At 37.2% G+C, this 23,952-nt stretch overlaps 2 protein-coding genes across 5 annotated transcripts; one reads left to right on the plus strand and one right to left on the minus strand.

Moving 5' to 3' along the window:
• The first annotated feature begins 3,827 nt into the window (after positions 1–3,827).
• ddx18 (DEAD (Asp-Glu-Ala-Asp) box polypeptide 18) lies at positions 3,828–11,346 on the plus strand. Its single transcript, XM_079618334.1, has 14 exons — positions 3,828–4,238; positions 4,586–4,750; positions 4,839–5,018; positions 6,008–6,143; positions 6,254–6,354; positions 6,439–6,638; positions 6,715–6,829; positions 8,944–9,083; positions 9,191–9,352; positions 9,753–9,905; positions 10,012–10,125; positions 10,278–10,334; positions 10,448–10,625; positions 10,971–11,346. The coding sequence occupies exons 1-14, from the start codon at positions 4,127–4,129 to the stop codon at positions 11,114–11,116; spliced, it is 1,959 nt and encodes a 652-aa protein (XP_079474460.1). The 5' UTR covers positions 3,828–4,126; the 3' UTR covers positions 11,117–11,346.
• A 713-nt stretch (positions 11,347–12,059) lies between these two features.
• On the minus strand, positions 12,060–23,533 carry ccdc93 (CCC complex scaffolding subunit CCDC93). 4 transcript variants are annotated; one of them, XM_079618336.1, is made up of 24 exons: positions 23,385–23,499; positions 22,494–22,607; positions 22,133–22,227; positions 21,909–22,020; positions 21,473–21,571; positions 21,305–21,361; positions 21,040–21,140; positions 20,542–20,571; positions 20,231–20,267; positions 18,059–18,157; positions 17,875–17,925; positions 17,615–17,701; positions 17,032–17,145; positions 16,881–16,943; positions 16,530–16,603; positions 14,650–14,731; positions 14,475–14,549; positions 13,968–14,039; positions 13,773–13,881; positions 13,146–13,228; positions 12,979–13,016; positions 12,759–12,843; positions 12,504–12,617; positions 12,060–12,372 (listed from the first exon to the last, which is right to left on the minus strand). In XM_079618336.1, exons 1-24 carry the CDS (start codon positions 23,466–23,468, stop codon positions 12,316–12,318), a joined length of 1,932 nt encoding a protein of 643 aa, XP_079474462.1. In that variant the 5' UTR covers positions 23,469–23,499; the 3' UTR covers positions 12,060–12,315. The 4 variants fall into 4 exon arrangements, with proteins under 4 accessions (XP_079474462.1, XP_079474461.1, XP_079474464.1 ...); XM_079618335.1 differs by having other exon boundaries at positions 18,059–18,160; XM_079618338.1 differs by lacking the exon at positions 20,542–20,571 and having other exon boundaries at positions 23,385–23,533.
• Between the last annotated feature and the right edge of the window lie 419 nt (positions 23,534–23,952).

The raw sequence follows: 23,952 nt of genomic DNA on the forward strand, positions 1-23,952 counted from the left end.
GTCATGACGTGGAGAGCAGCACACTTCAGTGAGCAGCGCTGAATCCACAGTGGAATTCCCAAACCCTGTAGCATCCAAAAAAAAAAAAAAAACGCTTAGCAACACATGCAAAACACCACTAAATGGACCACTATTTATATATTTTTTCAATATCATTTTTTAAAATGCGTTTACTGTGAGCACTGCTGTCGTTTAGAAAGTAAATCTTTCACTCTCAGTTATTTAACTTGTCTAACCGTGTGCAGTGGTGAACATTCAAGCACAACAGAATTCTATCATTTATGAACATTTCCATTTTCAAAATGTGTTGGTCGTGATGGAAATGTTGCCACACCAATCGTGATTTACGTAAAAATTATAAAAAATATATTTTTCATATAATAGTTAAATGTTTATTTTATTCTTTGTTCAGGTTGTCATGTTTAAAAAGTTCACATTTGAACTATCAAACGCTATATTATAAACGCGGTTAGTGATCCACGGGCAAGTGTGAATATCGATAAATTGATCATCCAGTCAACAATTAGAGAGTGTCAATGCTTCACGCTTTATTATGTACAGTACCAAATAAATTAATAATATTCACTACTTAGCATCTTGTTTAACGTTTTACTACCGAAGAAACATAAGATACCAAACAAACAATACAATTCCAATTAGTCCAATTAGCAGCAAACTGAATAAATAAACATAAATTAACGTTAAAAAAAAGAAATGAAATGCATAAAATATTACACACTGAAAACCCTAATAAGTTGATTGAACTCAATTGATTTGAGTAAACTCGTTCCCTCAATTTGAGTAATGGGGTCTCCCAAAACGTGCATACCGGTATTTAAGTTTACTTAACTTGGTGCTTATGTAGACTTGACTTAAATTGTTTAGTTCACCAAACTTGACGATTATTTAATGTACTTAAACAATAAAGTTCACTTAACTTAGTGTTAATTTCCACTCTTAACCCAAATTAGTTGACTTTACTCGCAAATTGCGTGGAAACCCGTTGCCCTATACCACTGAAACTAAACATGTTGAGTTGTATTAACATGGAACCCTAACTTTTTACACAAGCTGAAACTAAACTTTTCATTTGAGTGTCACCATTGTTGAGATTCATATGCTGATTGTTGATGTGTGTGACAAAATAACATGGCATTTAAAAAAAAAATCTACATAATGTTTTTTTTCAACCGTTCAAATTATAACAATTCTGTTGGATTTCCTGGTGAAAAAAATTCACAGGTCTTTCATATCAATCATATGGAAAGATCCAGACAATAATAGATTAAACTCTAGATGACATGAGGTGCTACTGACTTATAATCTTTATTGATGACAGCATCAATACACAGCAATAGTCACTGGATCACTTTACTCTTGGCTTTTTTGCTATAACAATTGTGCCTTTTAAACACACAGGTAAAGCAGCCAAAGAAAATTAGTATTCAAATGTCAAGGGCCCAACTAAAGCCAACACTTGTCACCATTATGGTGACTACAAATTAAACAATAATTCATCAACATCTAAACCTCTGTTAATTCTCAATACCGTCTGCTGCCAAGGCCTGTGCTCGTACCGCCTTGGACGCACGTTAGACGCGGGTCTTTTCACGTGACCAGACAGGTTTTTGAATTAGCCCCCTCCCCTTCCTTATGAAACTAAACATACTAAGTTATCTCTGCTAAAGATAACTTCATTGCTATTAGTGCAATGAATCTTTCAGCTAAATAGTACAATCAACTAATGTTGTTTAGTAATGATAGCAGGTTTTTACTAAACATAAAAGAATAAGTAATGATCACTCGTAAGTTTAATTAGAAACAAAATCTGGGTTTACAGTGCACAAGGCGTAGTATAAAATATTACACATATCATCAAAAAAATAACTTACGCATGTTTTTTGTTATGCATGAGTGTTAAAGATTTGAAGAAAATCATTAAATCTTTATAAAAAAGCAAGAATGTGTGAGAGTTCTTAAAGCGTCTGTATTTATGAAGTAATTAGCCAACAGCACAATCCCAGACAGCAAAATAGTTTCTGCCCAGATCTGGTCCACGTGGTATTCACATCTTATAAAAGACACAGTGTAGGTCGGATCTGGGCCGACACTATGACCTTGTTCAGACTGCAGGCAAAAGTGGCCCAAATCCGTTTTTTGGGGGCTCGAGTGACCAGGTCAGACTTCTTCAGAAGTAGTGTGAACACTCAAATCTTGCCCAGATCTGATTTTTTTTTCAAATCAGATTTAGACCACTTCCATATGTGGTCCTGAATCAGACCCAGGTCTGATTTTTTTTTTTTTTTTTATGACTGTTTGCACTGCATTTTATTTTCTAAACTGTCTTAATTATTCTTATTTCTTTTATTATTTATGTAATTATTTCAATTTATTCTATGTAAAGCACTTTGAATTACCACTGTGTATGAAATGTGCTATATAAATAAACTTGCCTTGCCTTGCCTAATGCGGCTGCAGTGTGAACAACCAAGGCGGATTTGATGTGACAATTTTACGTCAATCTACATCGACATTTGTCACAAATGCCGAAATGCGCCGGAGAGTTAGCCCTAGACAGTAAAATTAAAAACTTGACTAGTCCTACAAAATTGAGAACCGTGATGGAGCAAGTCAATGGAGGAAGAATGAGGTGTTAGACCTACCGGTAATTAGTATATGATACTTCAATTCAAGCTAAACTAGAAGGATCATTCCGTAATTGCTCAGTTTTTGAAAAAATAGCAAACGAAATGGAAGAATGGGGACACAGGAAAATGTGGCTGCAGTGCCAAAGGAAGGTGAAGCTAAATTGAAAGACCTGGCAATGCCAAACAGGTTACCCATCAACTGATCCCCGTTGCCAGCCAGTAGAGCCCAACTCCTACACGTTTCCAGCACGGAGATGGGTCGCCTAAATTGAGTGTCCTGCCGTAGGAGTCTTGAGGCGCTGACAGAGATAATCAAAAGTTGCCCTCGACATTTAAACGTTTTCAAAAAACAGCGTCTTTGTGAAGCTATTCACATCACATTTCCACCACTCCTGGCTTCGTCTCCGCATCCACACAGACCTCTGTAGTGAATTTGCAGCCATAACCCCGCAAAAGGCCAAAATAGCCAATTTTGCTCTCTTTCTCTTCATTCTTCTCCTCCTCAGCACCTGCTCAATTTTACGGCTGCCATTACACAAACATTTTGAAATAAAAGCAAAAATGCTTACTTCCTCCATAAACTCCCCAACTTTAGTGCAACAGCGTGCTGCGTCTGATGTCATTCATTGTTTTTTTGCGCATGCGGGTCAGTTCGAAACCGCAAACAGTTCACACTGATATAGGCCACATTTTAAAAGGTAATGTGAACGGCCAAACAAAAAATCGGATCTGAGCAAAAAATCCGAATTGAGCATTACTTGCAGTGTGAGCGGGGTCTATGTTGCTGTCTGGGATATTGTTAGCCAAAAATTCACCATCATAATTTAGACAAAAAGACAAATATTTTATAGTTTTAAAATCAGTAAGGTAGCCTACCGTATTTCAAACTTAACCAAACATAAAGTTCATCCCTGAAATAGCATATGTTCCAACGACTCTATATCTGCTTCACAAAAGGTGCACTCATTACAACCCAAATTAAATCGGTGTCTGAGGAACTTATTACAAGGATAAATATAATGAATCATTTTTAACTGAACCTCTTTTAGGCTACCTTTGGTAGAATGGGGAAAGTTTGTTTTGTGAAAGTTTTTAAAATTGAACTACTTTATCTTTAGGAAAATCAAAAACAAGAGGTCTCTTTCTAACTTTAGAAGGGGAAGTCTCTGTAGCCTATTTATACATGTTCTTAAAACTTTAATTTTACAGCTCTCCTCTGCAAAAATTAAGACCTGAGACGAAATGACTGTCTTGGTCATAACAATGCACCTTTTAATCAGCTGAACCAAACCATCAGGAACAGCTTTTAATAAAGACACATTAATTTCCGAGTATAAATAATATAGTGAATAAGAGTATTGGGGACGATTTCGAACACAGCAGTAGGGTCTTGAACATTTTTTAGTCAGGCATAGTGAGTCAGTCAGCTAAGCGTAGGACCCCACGCAGCAGACGCACACACGTGTTTGTGTACAGCCATGGCGGACATGCAGATGAAGATTCTGCGCAAGAAAATTCAGAAAAGAAATGAAAAAAATAAACAACGGAAAATTCTCAGATCTCAGAAGGAAGAAGAAGAAGTCGGCGGAGGTGATTTTCACTTTTATTGTAAAGATTAACGTGACGTATACTTCATTTTAGGCGTTATCTCAGATCCACCATGTGTGTGATAATCACACCGCTTTAAACTGCATTCGTAAAGTTTTGTCTTATAGTTCAGTCAGTTATGTTTAACTCAGCACGACATATAAGTTTAAATAAACCGTAGCGTGCTAATTATAACGTTAATGTTGATAAGGGACACGTTAATATTGAGGAACATGTTAACGTCACCGTCAATGCATTAACCTCGCATTAACTCTTCATATTGAGTGTACATGTTCTTTCCTTTAAGATGGAGTTGATGAAATGTTCTGTATGTGTTTCTTATTTGGCAGAGGTGAAGGTTGTGCTGGAGGAAGCGGATGTGACCAGAGATTCTGCTCCAAAAATCACTGAAGAGCAGAAGCTGCAAAGTATCTCCACCGAGGGCGGCGAAACCTCACAGAAAAACAAGAAGAAAAGGAAAAGAAAATTGAATGGCACAGGCGACTCAACATCCAGTGAGTGTTTAATGTTGCTGTGAATGTATCGGTATTATTATGCTAATTAATGCAAGTATTTGACATGTATACATATACACTCTTATAGGTGTGAAAAAGGTCAAAAAGCAAGATGGAGTTAAAGAGACAACAGAAGCAGGAGAAGAAGGGCAAGAGAGTGACGAGAAACAGGAGGAGAAGTTTTCAGAGAATGGAAATGAAAAAGAGGGATCAGCTGAAGAGGATGATAGTGATGAAGATGGACCACAGCTTCCTTCTGGTCTGACAGGTAAACATGGCACAGTCTGCAATCATATATTGTTTAATTTAGTCATATATGGTGTTTAATGGTTTAGTTTGTCTATTTATCTGATCATTTAAATGTGAAAAATAATGACATGTCTGATTGATTGGCTAGTTTTAGGAAAAACTTCCCAGAAAGTTTTGTTTGACCAGTTAAATAAATTACTGTAAATTTGTTTGTTATTGATTGTAAAAAAAATAGCATGGTAATGTTATCTTAAATTCATAGAAGTTTCTTTTATTCAGTTAACTGGTTAAATGCTTTATTTGAAATGGTAAATATCCATTTAAAATGCTTTTTTTAAATAAACCAATTAGACTTTTTTTGACAAGTGATTTAATAAAATAAAAAATTACTGCACATATATCTGTAATTGAATGTCAAGATTATAAGAGATGCATGTTTTATTACTAGTAAGATAATCTAATCTTAAATTCACAGAAGCTTATTTTATTCAGTTATCTGGTGAAAAAAACAGTTCTACATTGTGTTTTGCTTTACTTGAAATGTAAAATTACCATTTGAAATGTTTTGCTTTGTAGTAAATAAACCAATTTATTTGACTTTCTTTGAAAAAGTGTACAGTACATATATCTGTAATTAAGTGACAAAATAGTCAATCTTAAATCCACACAAGCTTTTATTCAGTTGGTAAATATATATAATTTTTTTTTTTTTTTTTTCAATATAATAACCTTTTGGACAAGTGAATTAAATAAAAATGACTTCATATTTGTAATTGAGAGACAAAATTATAGATGGTTTAGTTAGTAGTAAATAACATAGTTTAATAACATAGTAAATAACATTTTTTTTTTTTGTTGCTTTATTTGGAGTGCAATATAACCTTTCAAAATGTTTTTCTTTATAAAAATAAACCAGTTTGTAAGCCATTTATTTTCATTTTTCCCATTAACATGAATAGGTAACGATGGTAACTAGGATTTGTTTTCCCTCACTGGTGACTTTCTCAGGTGCGTTTGAGGACAAGTCATTTGCATCTTTGGCAGAAGTGGTCAGTGAGAATTCGCTGAAGGGAGTGAAAGAAATGGGCTTTGAAACCATGACAGAGATCCAGCACAAGACCATACGCCCGCTGCTGGAGGGGAGGTGAGTCTGCAGTGCATCAGAGATGGCAGGGTTTCTGTGGTACAGTAATTATCACATTTATTTAATTGTCATATTAATGTTTACGATGTGTGCTCATTCTTTTCCAACAGAGACGTGTTGGCCGCAGCTAAAACAGGAAGTGGTAAAACTCTGGCTTTCCTTATTCCCTCCATTGAGCTTATCTACAAACTCAAATTCATGCCCAGAAATGGTGAGTGCACACTGAATGTAATGTCTCTGATTGTTATAGTCCTTTTCATAGTAGAGATGTCATCAACTGTGGTCTGTTTCCCAGGGACTGGCGTTGTCATTCTGTCTCCCACTCGTGAGTTGGCTATGCAGACATATGGTGTGCTGAAGGAGCTGATGACGCATCACGTGCACACGTACGGCCTCATCATGGGAGGAAGCAATCGTTCTGCTGAAGCCCAGAAACTCGCTAATGGAGTCAATATCCTGGTTGCTACACCTGGCAGACTTCTCGATCACCTGCAGGTAAGGCCTTTTACTGTGAACAGATTGGCCACATGGGTATGTACCGTATACTTGACCTCGCTATTTCTCTCAACAGAACACGCCTGGATTCATGTTCAAGAACCTTCAATGTCTGATCATTGATGAGGCTGACAGGATTCTGGAGGTTGGCTTTGAGGAAGAACTTAAGCAGATCATCAAACTACTGCCTAGTAAGAACCAATGACTTACCTGATCTACCTGACATCACTTGCTTAAACCAGGGTTCCTCTTGGTCCTTAAAGGTCCCATGACATGGGGTTATTATATTATTTTATAATGTGTCCTGGGTTGCCCTTATAATGTTAGTATGTTTTTTAGATAGAAAATAGTCATAATTTAGAAACAAAAGGCATTTTTCCTAGCCCAGTTTTAGCCTCTGATTTAAACGCTCTGTTTGAAGGGGCGTGTCTGTGTGAGACTTCAGTGTAACCGGCCACTGCTGTGATTGGCTGACATGCTTGCATATGAAATAGCTACTTATTACATGTGAAACTCTCTCGAATACTTTTACTACAGTTATTATACGTTTTTACTATTACAGCTATCGAGATTAACAAATCGTCAGAAGTTTTTAAAGTATTTAGATCTATTCCCATCACATAAAATGTTGCCGTGATGAGCATTGCGCAAGCAGATGATAGTCTGTTGTTGATCGCGAGAATGAAGATCTTATCATTGCAACGCAGTTTCTGCACTCTCTCTGCTTTCACCAATGCAAACACGATGATGTAAATACAGTAAGAGCTTCATGTGCAGTGTAACGTGCGTCATTGATTTCATAACGAGTTTGGCAAGTGTCCAGATAAACTCGATCGCGCTGTGTCCATGAGAAAATGAGCTAGGAAGTAGAAACGCGTGCGCGCGATTCCTACAAAGATTGTGCTTTGATCGCTTTCTGTATATAATTTATTCACAATTTAAATACGATTATTTTCATCCTACTAAAAGAAACGATGTGAAGTTGATATTTTAGTCACTGGCTTGACTTACTGAGGCATAAACAGCAGTATTGAACGATTTGAGAGAAAGATTACCTGTCTGAACTTGAACAGTTACACCTCAGAAATTGTTGCTCGGCTCGATCGATTTATTTTCAGACGTTCGTCGATGCCAGCTCTGTAGTGATCTAAGTTGAGGAAACAGTCGTCGGTGAAATGTATGCCGCAGACATGCAAAAATTTGGGGAGTTGTGTCGGCGCATTTCCAGAGGAAATGAAATGAATTCACTGGTTCTTCTGGGGCTTGGATGAAGGAACAAAAAAAGGCTTCGGTGTTCATTTGTACATCCAATTATTGAGCAATTATGCTTCCCTCGCTCAAAAGCCATGATATCTCCGTGGACAAACTAAAATCGCGCGCACGCGTTCCTACTTCCTATCTAATTTTCTCATGGACTGGAAATATTCTCTGGGCGGGCAAAGCAGAGAAAGCGGAGGTAACATTTCCTCCGTATGACGTCATACGGAGGAGATTCAAGATCAGCCCGATTGAGCTTCCACTTTTTCAAAGGCAGAGAAAGATAGCAAAAGCTCGATTTACACCGATTGAAATTTCTAGAAACTTGGGGACCATATACAGGCTAGGGGAACTCATATTAATGTTAAAAAACTTCAAAAAGTGAAAATTTCATGTCATGGGACCTTTAAAGTATTAAGACTTTTGCTCTATTTTTGTAAGCAATAATCGTGATACGCCTTAATGTAAATATTAAACATTAAAAGGCAGTGAGTGAATTAAATAAATGTCAGCACTGCACGTTCAAAGTCATAACATAATTGCTTATTGATCTACTGTTGATTAATTATGACAATGTTTACTTTTTGGTGTGTTTATATTGTCATATTGTAGATTGTTGTAAAGGTGCATATTTTATCTCCATCTGTTTGAATGAGCAGCTGGAAGTAGTAAAGAATAGACATTTCAAAACATGAGTCCCGTTGTACTTCGGGCTCGTTTATAATTTAAAACTCTTTTTTTCTGGAGTTTATTGTTTTTTTGGTTATGCAAACTCAATTTTAACACATAAATTCAACATAAACTCTTGTCAAGATAGATAGATTTTAGTAGTATTAGCACCAAATTCCTTTTAGTACCTGTCTGTAAAAGAGGTATTATTATTGTATCAGCAAAATCCAAATATTGCTACATAAACCAGTTTCAGTACATACTTATACACTGAATAAAACATCCAGTATGCAACCGTTTTAATCCATGACATTCAATTCAGAAATCATAGCTTGGATGGTGTGGATTTTGTGCGTGACACATATTTCTCTTTCTCTAGAAAAAAGACAGACCATGTTGTTTTCAGCAACACAGACACGGAAGGTGGAGGATCTTGCACGAATCTCCCTCAAGAAGGAGCCGCTGTATGTTGGGGTGGATGACAACAAAGACACGGCCACTGTGGAAGGACTTGAACAGGTAAACTGCTCTTTATCAGCACCCATGAGTCATGTGTTGTTGGTGTAAAATATTTGAGTTTCACATTAATTATTTGACTATAATCAAGTGGTTTGTTTTATTTTTAGGGATATGTTGTATGTCCTTCGGAGAAACGTTTCCTGCTGCTCTTCACATTTCTGAAGAAGAATCGTAAGAAGAAGCTGATGGTGTTCTTCTCGTCCTGCATGTCTGTGAAGTACCACTATGAGCTGCTTAATTACATTGATCTGCCCGTCATGGCCATTCATGTGAGTCATTGAGCATTTATGCAGTGTGATGAAGGCTTTTTAAAGTCTTACATTTAGTTGTATCAAAAGTCTTAATTGTCATTTCAAGATATCTTAAATATAAATATTAAAGGCTCTGAATTAACTGGCGCTGCTGCGTGGCTTGTGGTTTCAGAGCAGGTTACATTTTATATTTATATAATTATAATTCTGACTTAATGTTTGACATTTTCTTTAAAAAAATTGAAAGGGTGAAATGTGAGGTTTATCATTTTATTTTTGTCAACATTTTTATTATTTGAACTAAACCCAATGGTCTTAATTTTATCTATGCAGCTATTTAAACAAAAGGTCTTAAAGCCTTAAAGTAAAAATTTAAAAAACCCTAAATAAATCTACTTCTGTTTTCTTGATTTTTCAGGGGAAGCAGAAACAGACAAAGAGAACCACAACATTTTTCCAGTTCTGTAATGCAGACTCTGGCATTCTCCTCTGTACGGACGTGGCTGCCAGAGGTCTCGATATCCCAGAGGTGGACTGGATTGTTCAGTACGACCCACCTGATGATCCAAAGGTACAGCAGTCATGCCACTTAGTCCATCAAATTTGTAGTCCAACATGTCTGGTCATTTAAAAAGTGTATTTGTTTTTTTAATATATGATTGTTTTGATTATTTTAGGAGTACATTCACCGTGTAGGGCGAACAGCTCGTGGTATTGACGGCATGGGACATGCCCTCCTGATCCTGAGGCCAGAGGAGCTCGGCTTTTTGCGATTCCTCAAACAGGCCAAAGTATTACATCTCTATTGTTAATGTTTTATATTGGCTTTCAGTGCGTGTCGGCTTTGTATGGTCATGACAAGAGTTGAAATACTCTATAAAACTTAAACATAGTTAATAAGCTGTTGAACATGTCAAGATGCCTTTCTTGTGTTCCTCTAAAGGTCCCTCTGAGTGAGTTTGAGTTCTCCTGGACTAAAATCTCAGACATTCAATCTCAGGTATGACTTTGTATTCCGTTGAATTAACCTAAATCTCTAACTCGTTTAAAATTGAATCCCTCTGAAAGCAAATACGTCCGTTTAAAATCTGTATTTGCTTTCGTCTTTTTCAGATGGAGAAGCTGATAGAGAAGAACTACTACCTTCATAAATCAGCTCAGGAGGCCTACAAATCCTACGTCAGAGCTTACGACTCTCATTCCCTCAAACAAATCTATAACGTAGAGACACTCGACCTCCCAAAGGTGGCGATGTCTTTTGGTTTTAAAGTGCCGCCTTTTGTGGACCTCAGTATCCTTTCAACACTGAATTACAGTGAATCTTCTTGCATGTGGAACTTGTTGAACAGTTTGAGTTTAATCATGGAATTGTCATTGTACATGCTAGTTTTCAGAAGTTTGTTTTTTGAAAGAAGTCTTACGCTCAACACAGCTCAACAATTTTCTATGAAAAACTCAATTTAATGAATCTTTGCTGAATAAGTGTTAATTTCTTTCAAAAATAAATATTACTGACCTCAAACTTTTGAACAGTACTGTTGATTAGTACCAAGTATTTATAGTATTTTCATAAGTTGAGTTCTTTCAGAGTCCTCTGACATTGCAGTGTTTGGTTCTTAACCGTTCGCCCTCTCAGACGTTCACAGCAGTAAAGGAGTGAAGATGCAGAAGCGAGGTGGCGGCGGAGGCTTCGGCTACCAGAAATCTAAGAACGTCCACAAGGCCAGGATCTTCAAACACGTCAACAAAGGGAAGGGAGACGGCAGACAGTTCTCACGCTGAGATTAAGATGAATTTTTCCTGTTGTGCACCTCGTGATCTATATGGAGTAACTATCAGACCACACCGTTGTCATTTTTAGTTACTTGTCCTGAAATGTGTGAGAAATGCTCTGATCAGTCTGCATTCCATGTCTGTACAGAAATCTGCTTTCAGAAGACATTATATTGTTATTTAGGTAAATTTCTATTGTTACCCACCCAACTCATTAAACATTGAAAATTTAGTGAATATTGCTGTCTGCTCTTTCCATATGAGACTTAACCTACAACCTTAGTAGCAACTAGGGCTGGTTGAAGGGTTCTTGATAGATTAGCCTATTGATTTTCATTTATGTATTTGCTCTGAAATGGCTTGACACGAAATGTTAAATGCAACTGAATATTGATTAAAATGTTGATATTTAAGGAATTTTCCAAACCATTTATCATGGATTTAAAAGAATAGCCATTTTACCGTAGTTTATGAACTAATAATAAACGGCAATGCAAAGTTCTAAAACCTACTACCGGTAAATGCCACACAACTCATTTTTTGAAAATTTATTGTGATGTGGATGATTCAACAGACAACAAAATAATTGAACTTTCCAAAGCTATTAATGCATTTTGTGCTCATGAACTATGTACAAAGCTGGCCAACAGCACAGACTTTAATATTTACTGGTCAAATTAAAACTAGCGCATTATCACAATATTCATGAGGTTGTTAGATATTTTGTTAAATATGTTGAAAATGTTCTGTGTATTGCCCATTTCCCCAGCCCTAGTAGACATAAGGGCTGCTATAATTTAGTCTGAGGCAACTGACCACTCAATCTTTAAATTGTGCACAAGAACTGCAAGTCTCAGCAAGTAGTTAATTCTCCTTTAATGTGTTTTGGTCTTATGGCAGCAGATTTTTATAAACACTATACAAAAAGAAAGGTGATTAGCAAGATAATTTGTTATATTACATTATGGGTGTAAAGAAAAAAGCATCAAGACACAAAACATTTCCATTTTAACAGTAAATTAGTTTAATGTATAGAACAATCTAGGCTAACACACACATTCTGAACAGCAGAGTGTTTCAGTCTGAAACCAGATGTGATATCAGCATGAGGCTGCGGTACAATGAAATATCAACATCAGGGAATGTGTGTGTTTTGAAGTGCTATTAGGAAGTTGTGTATTGAAGGGGTGTGTGTTCTTGTCCTGCTGTTACGATGCTCCCTTTGCCCTCAGTTTAGACAACAGCATCTCATTCTTGCGGCACTCCTGAAACAGACAAGGCCGTGCATTTTATGAATCCCGTTTCCTCAATCCAGAATATCAATAGATTAATGTCTATGTGGGAAAAGGGAGGACATTTACATAAAACAGATTTTTTTTTTTTGGTGAGTATTTACCTCTTTAAAGTCTTTGACGGTTTTAAAGTAGAGTCTCTGTTTATCCAGCAGCTCCAGATATTCATCATTCAGCTGATCTCTGCGCATCTTATTCTCCTGTCTTTTCTTTTCCATCTTTAAGTGCAAAAATACACGTTAGAAAACCACAATGCAATTTATGTTCCTGTCTGAGGGGGAAAAAACACCAATAAAGTGGATTTAAACCAATTCATATGCAAAATGGAAATAAATTAGCAACAGTAGCAGGTTTTGTACCTTTATGCGGCTCTGCTTGATTCCTTCCACAATTTGCTCCATCTGTCTGAGAAACTGTTCTTTACTTCCTGATGAAGCCATGGCCCTAAAAACATATACATACACTTTACCCACATGGACCTGTGCTTTCAGGAAAGACATGTCGAAATTAATTGTAAAGGCTATTGCTGTAATATTGAGAAAATCCTACATGGATCCTAGAGCTTTATTTGATACTCACTGCTGGAAATGATCATGTATGGAGTTCAGCAGATTAACCTGTGAAAGAAAAGAAAGTCTCAATTCCACTGCCCATCCTTTTAAACACTACTCGGATTATAGAGTCTGATTCCATTTATAAATACAAGAAAACTCATTCCCAATAGCACAGCAAAACAAAGCCGATACCTCCTTCTCCAGGTAAACCTTCTTGTCATCCAGGGTGTTGTAGAGCGTGAAGAACTGTTTTGTCTCTTTGTGTGTTGCAGAAACTGAAAAATATCAAATTAACCATTAAAGTATGCTTAAAGGTGGGGTATGTAATTCTCTTTTTTGGCCATTTTTTTAAAATCATATTCCTAACCCACTTACAGCCACTGAGTTAGAAGCACTGAAATAAAAATTAAGCAATTTAATCATCTGTGGAACCGGCAGGACTCGAAAAACTCCAGCCAATCATTTCCAAGACCACCTAGAATCATTGGACAGTAAGTGCGTCAATCAAACGGTCGTATCATCCCCCCCTCCCCCCATCCATGTCCATGTTCTTTGAATGGGTGGAGTCAAAGGAAAGAAGGTAGGACCATTTGAGTTGTGTATTTTCAAAATCTGCTTGCCGTTTTGCAAATCACATACCCCATCTTTAATAAAGCTGTGAGCCATATTACAACGGGTTTGACTGCGGCCCATCCAATCAGATCTATCAATTGTATAGCCAACATCTTAAAGTTGCAATATAGAAAAAACAACAACTTGCATTTAGAAAACAGATAGGGTGAATTTTTAATTGTCATGCTGACTTCAAAATACAAACACCTTGGCTGTAGAGCTCAATGAAGCGTTTCTGATACTGGGTCAGCTCGGCTCTATTGGGAACCTCATCAATCTTTCGCTGCAGGATGGCGATCTCGCGATTCCTCTTTGCCTGCAGGGGGCATTAGAGAAAAACACTTGAGTGTGAAGAATCTCTTGCAATTTTCTGAGAAAAAACATCAGTTCAACTTGACCTACCATGAGCAGACGAATCTTCTGTAGTTTTTCTCGGTCTGTAGTGTACTGCTGATCAATCAACAAATTCATCTCCTACAAACACACATGCAGAGGATGAGTCCGAGAAACAAAACGAAACTGACACAGACCGGCTCCGTTCCAAAACTTTGGCACACACACCCACTAAGAGAATTGTTTCAAAAAGGTAGACAGCCTTCTGCGATACCTTCTTTATGCTCTGGAATTTTTAAAGACTTCAGGACTGTGTGACTTGATGGCGGTAATGTGTCGAATGGCGTTCAATCTGCCATAAAACTCAATCTGAAGAAGGTACCTTCTTTTGGCCAAATACTAAGGCAGCAATCCCCAAAGCATGAAGGCAAGATTAAAAAAAATTATCCAAGATGGTGGCCAAAGCGAGGTATTAATAATTAAAAAAAAAGCTTTTTAATTTTTATACAAACTTTTGGGGGTTTTATCCAATATGTGTGTGTGCTATATGATTATATTTGAGACTGTCACCGGCACCTTCTTATCATCTCCTTCGTCTCCAGATTCCAGCTTCAACTCTTCAATATTCTGCTGCAGACGGGTCATTTCCTCCTATACACACACATAACCGTTAATGATAGTCATGTCTTTAACATTACTCACTTAAACAGAAAAAAAAAAAAAGTTAATGCGACATGTTATTGTAACGTACGCGGCAATGTGAGCGGAACATTTGCTCTTGATGTTTCAGGTTTTCATTCATAGCCACCAAAGCACGAAGTTTCTCCAGCGAGCTAAAAGATTAAAACAAACATAATAGTTAAAAAAGCACAGACACTGACACTTTATAAGATTCATCAAGCTTTTGGGCTTTCAACTTTTAGCAAATGAAAAGCGTGAAGTGAAAAATTTGAGTTTCCAAACTTTCAGTCAAGTTTCTAAATTGATTTCAATACACTTTGGCGTCAGCGTTATGCTAAGCTGATGGCACAGTTCTCTAATAAGCATAAAAAACACAGCAAAAAGTCTATATCTAATTAGACTGAACTATATATCCCACATTTACCATTGTTCGGTGAATTTCGCATAAGGGCGAAAGATTTCCCCACACAGATTTCGCATCAAATTCAGATTGTCGTGTGAAATTGCCATGGCGACCAACAGAAAGCAGCTTAGTTTAAAGGGATAGTTCACTTTAAAATTAAAATTCTGTCATCATTTACTCACCCTCAAGTTGTTTCAAACCTGTATTAATTTATTTCTTCTGCTGAACACAAAGAAAGATATTTTGAAGAATGTCAGTAACCAAACAGTAGTCTGTACCCATTGACTTCCATAGTAGGAAAAAAAAATACTATGGAAGTCAATGGGTACAGACTACTGTTTGGTTACTGACATTCTTCAAAATATCTTTCTTTGTGTTCAGCAGAAGAAATAAATTAATACAGGTTTGAAACAACTTGAGGGAGAGTAAATGATGACAGAATTTTAATTTTAAAGTGAACTATCCCTTTAAAAGTGACTTCTCTGTGAGCTGTGCTTCATACATTGCTACGCTATTGACAATCAACAATGAATCTTTTTTGTCTGCGAAATTTTGCTAATGTGACCGACCGTGTCATTAGGATTTCATATTATCTTACCTACCTTTTGGAACTGCCTTTATGTCAGGAATGTATGATACATTTTAAAATGTCTAACTAGATAGCTCAGATAGCTCACTAGGTTTTAGAATCAAGTGTCTGAAATCGAAAATGTCTTTGAAAATAAAGCTGCATCCGAATATACTGCTCTTCTGCAATATATAGCATGAAAATAAGTATCCAAAAAGAGTAGTATGTCTGAATTCTACGGAGTCAATAAAGGGACATAATGAAAAAATGAAATGGAAGTAAAAATGATTTGGGAATGCTTTTGTGTTCTCTCGCAAATGTTTTGCGTTCCGCATGAAACTTTGCATTCACTCGCAAAGAACACAAAAGTTTTACGAACGAACGCAAACGTTTTTCTGAGAACACAAAGATTTTGTGAGCAGGTTTTGCGAGAGAACGCAAAAGCATTGACTAATTATTTTCCCTCCCATCCCATATTTTTTTCCACCAATATTCAGAAACAAATTATTTGCGAAAACAGATACTAGTAACAATTCCACAGATATTCCGTATCATAGCACATATAGCATCTCAAGCGCCCACAGCAAGGCTTTTTCAGAAGAGCGCTGACATTTTCAGTTGACTAAAAACGCTTTGGTGGACATTAAGCCCAATTTATACTTCTGCGTCGAACTCACGCCGTAGCTACATCAAAGGCTGTGTGTAGCACGCGTACCCCAGGGCGTACCCTGACGTGCACCTTTACAAAAATGTAACAACGTGTGAATTCTACACGGACGCAAGCACTGTGATTGGTCTGCTAGAACCCCTCCCTCGGGTTTCACATCCTCCCTCTGCATAATGTGTAATTGCGCGTCAACGCAGACAACGACGCAGAAGTATAAATGCAAACCAACGCGTAGAGGCTCCGGCGTAGGTCCGACGCAGAAGTATAAATCAGCCTTAGGTTTAGAGAATTACAGGTGCTCTGTTCACTTACCCAGAATCTGTCTGAGACTCCACATCCTCTAGTGAGCTCAGCTCTCTCTCTAGCTTTTCAGTGTGCGCTGTGGCCTAAAAAACACATAGATTAAAGTCGGTGAATGAAAGTTGCGATAGTCTTTTCTTCCCTATTGTGGTGTTTGAGAAGCCGTTTCACTCCGATATACAAGAAAAATGTAGGGCGGGATCATTGTGGTTTGCTATTGCTGTGATCTCATGTGAGTGAAAGGTTGTCCCACCCTTTAAAAATTATTTGATTTCATGATTTTCAAAATGTGGATTTCATGGTTACTTTAATGGTCCAAGTAAACTCTTTATCTGTCAGTAAATATCTGTCTACCCGTCATACCTCGGCTAGTTGGATTTTAGCATCCTCACACGCCACTCTGGCCTCCTGCTGTTTGGATTGCAGCTGGAATAAACCAAGAAACAATGAAGAAAGAAACCAACAGGAGAGACAATATCTGTGATGTCAGCAATGTGCGGTATATGCGCATTACCTCTTCAAGCTCCTTTGTTTTTTGAGTGATTTGTTTGTTAAATGACGTCAGCTGACGCCGGTGTTGTTGCGCAGGCCCAAATCTCTCTGGCCGATCCTCCACAGAACGCTCCGCCTGTTCAATCACACGTATGTACAATAAAGCCTGGCATACATCAAAAGGAATTTACTAGGCATTACACACTTGACACCATTATAAATGGTTAGAGAAACTGGGCATTATACACAAAATGATTGGAGAATCACACACTGTCAATGCGTCCAAAATCAGAAAACATTAGGCGTAAAGTACCCGTATGACCTACTACTTCCGCCGAGATTCTGAAGTGCGCATTTGATGGACACATTTTACTATCCCATGAGGATTTATTAATTGAAGTGAATCTCACAATGATTCACAACCTAGGGAGCTGATTGAGACGCACCCTGGCTATGACTTTTGCAAACTAACGTTGACTTCTCCAGACTGCAATCCAGAGCAAATGTCTGTGCAAAGGCCATGTAGTGTATTCCAGCATCAACCCATAAGTGTAAAAAGAAAGGGACTATTTCTTAGGTCTCCAGTGTAGCTTCACTATGCTCACCTTTTCGGCATACTCGGTGGCAATTTGCTTAATCTCCTCAGACTGCAGTCCAACAATCTGCCCAACTGTGCTGGCTGACAACTTCCCCTACAAAAACACATACAGAAATAATGTGTAAAATTATCAGACTGTTGACCACTTTTCTTTACTCAAAATATTCTTTTATTTTCCACAGATAAAGCACGTCATACATTTTTAGCTTACTTTTGAGCGAACTATCACTTTAAACTCTTTAGCATACTATGACTTTAGAAGTTTACCTCCTCGGTTGCCATGGCAGCCATTCCAGTCATCAGGGCCTTGATTCTGAGCTGTAAAAGAATCAAACAGAGCTTCTGATTGGTTGATGGAAAATGAATGATGGTCAGAAGAAGAGTGGGTGATTAGGAACAAGTGAGATTTGATTGAAGGACAAGTGTAGGTTCGTATGATCATAACTCTGACCTCCTCTGCTGCCTGCAGGTCCTCTTCTTCAGACACTTGGGCCATTCCTGGCGGCGCACCCTGCGTGCCCTGAGCCAACACCTGCTTCTGCTCCACTGCCTGCTAGAAACATCATCATCACATGATCTAACTAACAACAAATCAAAATCAACAAAGATCAGAGCCAAGCCCTCCTCTCAATCTGTGGTCTATTAAACCCAGATGGACACCACAGGGGCGGTTCTACGGTCAGTGGCAGTGCATACAAAAATCTTCGTCAACAGACATTTTCTGCCAATTTTGTTGCCTGTAGAACTAAAAGCTGAAAACTGAAAACATTTTATAACAGTTTAAATGACATTCCACTGGGTTTGGATGATTTAACTATAATATACACCAGACATCAAGCCAATTGTCAAATGTTTTGCATGCATTATGATTTTGTTTAATGACCAAATTTACCAGAAGTTATCCCACACCTCTTGATCAGTGTATTACTGATATATATCCATGATTTTCAACTTGTTTATTATTACTGTAGTTAATGTTAATACATTTACCAATATATTTTTAAAATCAGAATGATCTGTTAACATTAGTTAATGCATTGTGAACTAACATAAACAATGAACAAATGTATTTTCATTAACTAAACATTAAAAAAGGTTAATAAATGCTGTATATTGCTCATGTTAACTCATGCATTAACTAATATTAAAGGGCACCTATTATGACATTTAAAATGTTCCTAATGTTGTTTAGGGAGTCCCCAACAACAGTTTTACGTGCATGCAATGTCAAAAAACACTTTTGTTTTCGTATAATATGCATTTATTTTTACCTGATTTGCTCACCGACTCCCAAATGATTCGTTCAACGACTCATTTTTCCAAACCCCTCCTTTGCGCAACGCTAATCTGCGCTGATTGGTCAGATGACCCAGCAGTGTTTACAGAGATAATACTTATTGTTTAACACGGAGTACAATGATGCTTTTATCAATTAAATTGTGTTATAATAATGATTATAGTCCACTGCTTTGTAGTTTGTAGTAAAAAACTAAAAATAAGATAAAGAATTTAATGTTATGTTAGCGAGCATAGCCCAGAGTTCATATTGTAAAAGCACAATCAGTCTTTGTTTGCATTAGCCCGATGCATAAACATAACGTTTTTACAAAAAAAAAAATGCAGTTAAGTTACTACGAGGTATTACTCTATTCTTTAAGACAACTCCGAAAACAACGACAAACACTTCACATATCTCAATACAATTGCCATTGAAAACCTAGAAGCTAAACGGTGCTTACACAACAAACAAAATAATTATTAAGCATGCTACATAAAACATAAAAGCAACAATTATTAATAACACTTACAGGTTGTGATACGGAGGAGGAAGCTGATGCAAATACACTTGGAACTGAACCTTCCTTCAATATAAGCCGGCTCGCGAATCCAAGTTTGATTGCATTTAAAAAGCAATCGTCTTCAAAATGGCGCGAACAAAGCACAAGGCTCGGACTATACTTCTGTGGTATAGTTGTATATATGAATTGTAGCCACTTAGTCTTCAAATGCTCCTCCTTGGGCAGATGAAAAAAGTTGGCTTTTGAGTCGCACTTCAGAATACAGCGTCTCATCGCCATGATGTTTTCCCTGCTGGCCTTGGAGCGCAATAAGTGGGCGTATCGTATTCAAATAACTTGACAAGTTGACGTCATCTAGTCAGAGAAAAAGCTTCGGTCTTCTAACGATTCATAAAAATGACTCCGAGTCGACTCTTACTTTTGAAAGACAATAACTTTATATACGGTGCACTTTCATATTTCAAACTTTGCAGGATGTTTTTGTTCACTTAGATCTATGTTACACACTACATGAAAGGTAAATTTCAAAATTCCATAATAGGTGCCCTTTAACAAATAAGACTTCATTGTAGTGTTACCAAGATTTTTACAAATCTATTTATAGAGATTGCACTCACAGAGAACAACTTCTCGCCAATTCTAGGAAACTGCAAAGCTTAATTAGAAAAAATATCCACCATAGACATTTAAATTACCTCAAAGGAATTTAATAATTTATCAATTTTACCCATGGACACATGAGTCAGCTGCTTATTTGTAACCTTCTCCGACTGAACTTTTTTATGTGATGAGGCAGAAAAATTAAAAGAATATCTTATACTCACTGTGCCTGCTTTAGACTGTTTGCTGAATCCATAGCGCCTGGAAAAACAGAAAATAAATCATTTGAAATGCTTCATGTTCAAATTACACACAGCATGCAGCTCAAGGCAAGAGTCGGTTTCAAAACACATCAGACTACAGGCATGACACACCACATGACAGGAAATTACATGAACGAAACTTTTAGATGCCATGTGTGAAGAACAGTGCTTGGGAAAATGCAAAAGTAAAAACAATACAAAGCCATTACATCTGACCGATAGTCAATATGTGTCACTCCCATTCTCAGAAACTGAACCTCAGTCATACTCACTGCATATACTGTGATATGAGAAGGCACGGACTGATGAGGAAAAATAAGAGACAGATGGAAAGGAAAAAGGGAGGAAATTAAGAATGAGAACATTAGAGGAGGTACAGGTACAGACACCTGTGGATTAATAGATGCCGTTAATGGAGATTTAAACCCAGCGCTGCTGAAACAATGAGGCAGGAAACAGACCAGTAAAGATGAAGGAAACAAATAAGAGGGTGAATGAGGAAACAGAGAATCTGAATAAAAACTGGATTTGCACTGGATTTTTAATCAAATAAATGCAGCCTTGGTGAATATAAGAGACTTCCTTCAAAAACATTGAAAAAAATCTTACTGACCCCAAACTTTTGAAGAGTAATGTTTAAACATCCCCACCAGTAACTACAGGTCTCACATGCTGGAATTACACTTTACATTTATTCTCAGTTCATTTCCAGTTGGACATGATAAGAGTGCAAAGTCACAAGGTCCCGTGATGGAAGGGTAAGAGAGTACCTGCCAAACTCCAGCAGGGTGGAATGAACCCGAGACTCTTCATCCAACAGCTCACCAGCATCTACCTGCCGTTTATAACGCCTCTGAGGAGCATACACCTCCTACGCCCAAACACACATGACAATATACAACCATATTTCACCTCACAATATTCTATTATCAAATATAGAAGGATGAACAGATGGCACATCAGCTCTGTAGCTGTGGGGCTCATGTGGGCAATATTAAATGAAAAAGCAAAGATAAAAGGTTATTGGATACTTACACAAACATTCACCACAGTACTGATGGCTCGATCCTTCCTTAATGCAAACTCCTCATCCTAAAATAAACACAATTACTGAGTCTTCAAAGATTGCAGATTGTAACATGTTTGATATATTACACTGTTAATACATTGTAATTATATTTCAGTGTTGACCTGTTGTCTCACCTCAGGAAATGCATGTGTTTTCTGGAACTGAGAGATGGAATATGACCTGACATAATCTCCCATCTCCTCCCGGGTTTCAATCGCCTTTTTTACCAGCCACTATAGAACCCACAAAAGATGCATCGTAAGTGTTCTTGCACTGTTTCTCAAGTCATTTAATCTAAACGCACTCCTGTAAGTTTGGGATCAGTAAGGTTTTTCTTTTTTTTAAGATATTAATATTTTTATTCAGCAAGGAGGCATGTGACACTGAAGATTAACAATGGCTGAAAATTCAGCTTTGCTATTACAGGAATAACATTTTTAATTATATTATAATAGTTATTTTGAATTGTCATAATATTACTGTTTTACTGTATCTTTGATCAAATAAAGGCAGCCTCGGTGAGCATAAATAATTTTAGGTGCCACAGATATGCAAGTGTACAATACATACTTGTACAACAGGGAAGATGTGGATGAAATCCAACCCTTGGATCTGATGAGGCTCTAATCGGTGAGGACATTTCATTCTGGGCAGGACTGACACAATCTTTTCTGTCAGAGCACTTAAGTGGAAAAGATACAGACAATCACATTTACCAGAATTTAGTTCAGTCTGAGCAGAATGTTTTTTGTCAGTCTTCATTATGTTACCGAATTGCTTAATCTACCACTCACATTTTCTGACCGATGGTGGAATTTTCTTGGAAGAGTAGATCAACGTCTATGTCAAAGTTGCATGTAGTTATACACCAGGTCATTCCTCCTACCACCTAAAGTAAACGCAGAGATTGTTAATAATTTATCTTATGATGTGTAAAACACACCATGATTTTGCCAAGACATGTTCCTGGATCAACGTATTTTGTTAATGCTCGAACAACATTCCTTTCCAAAAATGTAGTCCTAAACCTATCCTTAACTAGCCTAATCTTAACCCTACCCATAACTTAGCCCTAAAATCAGAGGGAAATTATGGTGAGTAATTGTTGAAATCATGTTCACCATGGTTGGTATATGTGTTCAAAGTCTGATGTACCTTGTCAAAGGGTGACAGTCCCTTAATGCGTGCTCTAAAATAACCAGCTGCAAGCAACAACTCCAAAATCTCAGCAAGCTTGACACTCTGCTCCTCATCCTCACGTGTCTCCACCTGTCAATCACAGTACATACAGCTGTCAGTATATGACGGTACAGACTCAGCAAATTAAAACACACTCTTTAAATAAATAAAAAATCTATATTTTATGTCAATCTTTTTCTGTTACTTGCCACTGAAGAAACGAAAAGGCAGTATTTATTGATTCTTAAATGTTCAAAAAATTGTAAGATTGAGCATTTTTTAGAAGGGATAGTTCACCCAAAAATCTAAATTCTGTCATTATTTACTCACCCTTATGTTGTTCCAAACCTGTACAAGTTTCTTTGGTCTGTTGAACACAAAAGAAGATATTTTGAAGATGAAGAATGTTGGCAACCAGACAGTTGACGGTTCCATAGTATTTTTTTCCTACTATGGAAGTCAAAGGGTGCTGTCAACTGTTTGGTTACAAACATTCTTTAAAATATCTAACGTTACTTTTTAGTTCAACAGAAGAAAGTCAGTCATACAGGTTAGAAACAAGTACAGAAAGTGAGTATGACAGAATTAACATTTTGGGGTGAACTATCTCTTTAAATATACATTTGTAGATACCTCATGCCTTGCCTATATTATTTATTTTCTTAATGCATGTATCCTCACTTTTATATAAGTGAAGAGGACTACTACAATATATGCGTCTCTTTACAATTAGAACACAACATTTGTGTACAGTGTTATATTTAACCGATAAGGCAGGATTCTCTGATTGAAGCATAACCTTAAAACAATTCAACTGGCTGCAAATGTGCCCACATGAGGGTTTTAGTGTTTTGTTTCTAGCGGTACCTTGATGAGATTGCCCTCCTGATCATACTGCGCTCCGATTTTTGAGCCCGTTCTCACTCTCTGGAAAACAGAGGTGGCCGCCATGTTGATCACGATGTGTCACGTGAGATGGATAACGTGACGCAAAAGTTGTCACAGTTAAACCCCATTCAAATGCGTACTACCAGAGCCGATATTCAATATTACTACTAGAATATAGTGAACCCGTGCTTATTTTGTGTGTTTGACAAAGACGACATACTAATGTTGTATTTGCTTGGTTTAGGTTACCCAGAAGAAAAAATCCAGGCTCTCACTGGCATTGTTATGACAAGGGCAGTATTAGAACAGTTCTCATTTCGTTTTAGCTTATTAAGACATTACAGATTGTATTATTGACACTCCTGAACCTATAGAATGGGAAAGATGCATTTAAATGACAATGGTAAGACAAAATATTTAGTATGTTTTCAGTATATTATGTTTACTTCTTTAGTAGGTCTACAGAATGAATACAGTCACAGTAGGCATACTCTTCTTTGGATTTTATGTGAATAGACTAGCATCCGAGAAACACAGTGAATTCTAC

This window comes from Phoxinus phoxinus, assembly GCF_949152265.1.
Source record: "Phoxinus phoxinus genome assembly, chromosome: 7".
Taxonomy (NCBI): Eukaryota; Metazoa; Chordata; class Actinopteri; order Cypriniformes; family Leuciscidae; genus Phoxinus; species Phoxinus phoxinus.

Excerpts from the sequence above, each read along its gene's own strand:
- ddx18 (XM_079618334.1), top strand. The coding sequence starts at position 4,127 with ATGGCGGACATGCAGATGAAGATTCTGCGCAAGAAAATTCAGAAAAGA. Across the intron at positions 6,144-6,253 it reads CGCCCGCTGCTGGAGGGGAG|AGACGTGTTGGCCGCAGCTA; the intron begins GTGAGTCTGCAG and ends CTTTTCCAACAG. Across the intron at positions 10,126-10,277 it reads GATTCCTCAAACAGGCCAAA|GTCCCTCTGAGTGAGTTTGA; the intron begins GTATTACATCTC and ends GTTCCTCTAAAG.
- ccdc93 (XM_079618335.1), bottom strand. The coding sequence starts at position 23,468 with ATGGCGGCCACCTCTGTTTTCCAGAGAGTGAGAACGGGCTCAAAAATC. Across the intron at positions 20,572-21,039 it reads ACCCTGCTGGAGTTTGGCAG|TCCGTGCCTTCTCATATCAC; the intron begins GTACTCTCTTAC and ends TTTCCTCATCAG. Across the intron at positions 17,146-17,614 it reads CCACCGAGTATGCCGAAAAG|GCGGAGCGTTCTGTGGAGGA; the intron begins GTGAGCATAGTG and ends GTGATTGAACAG.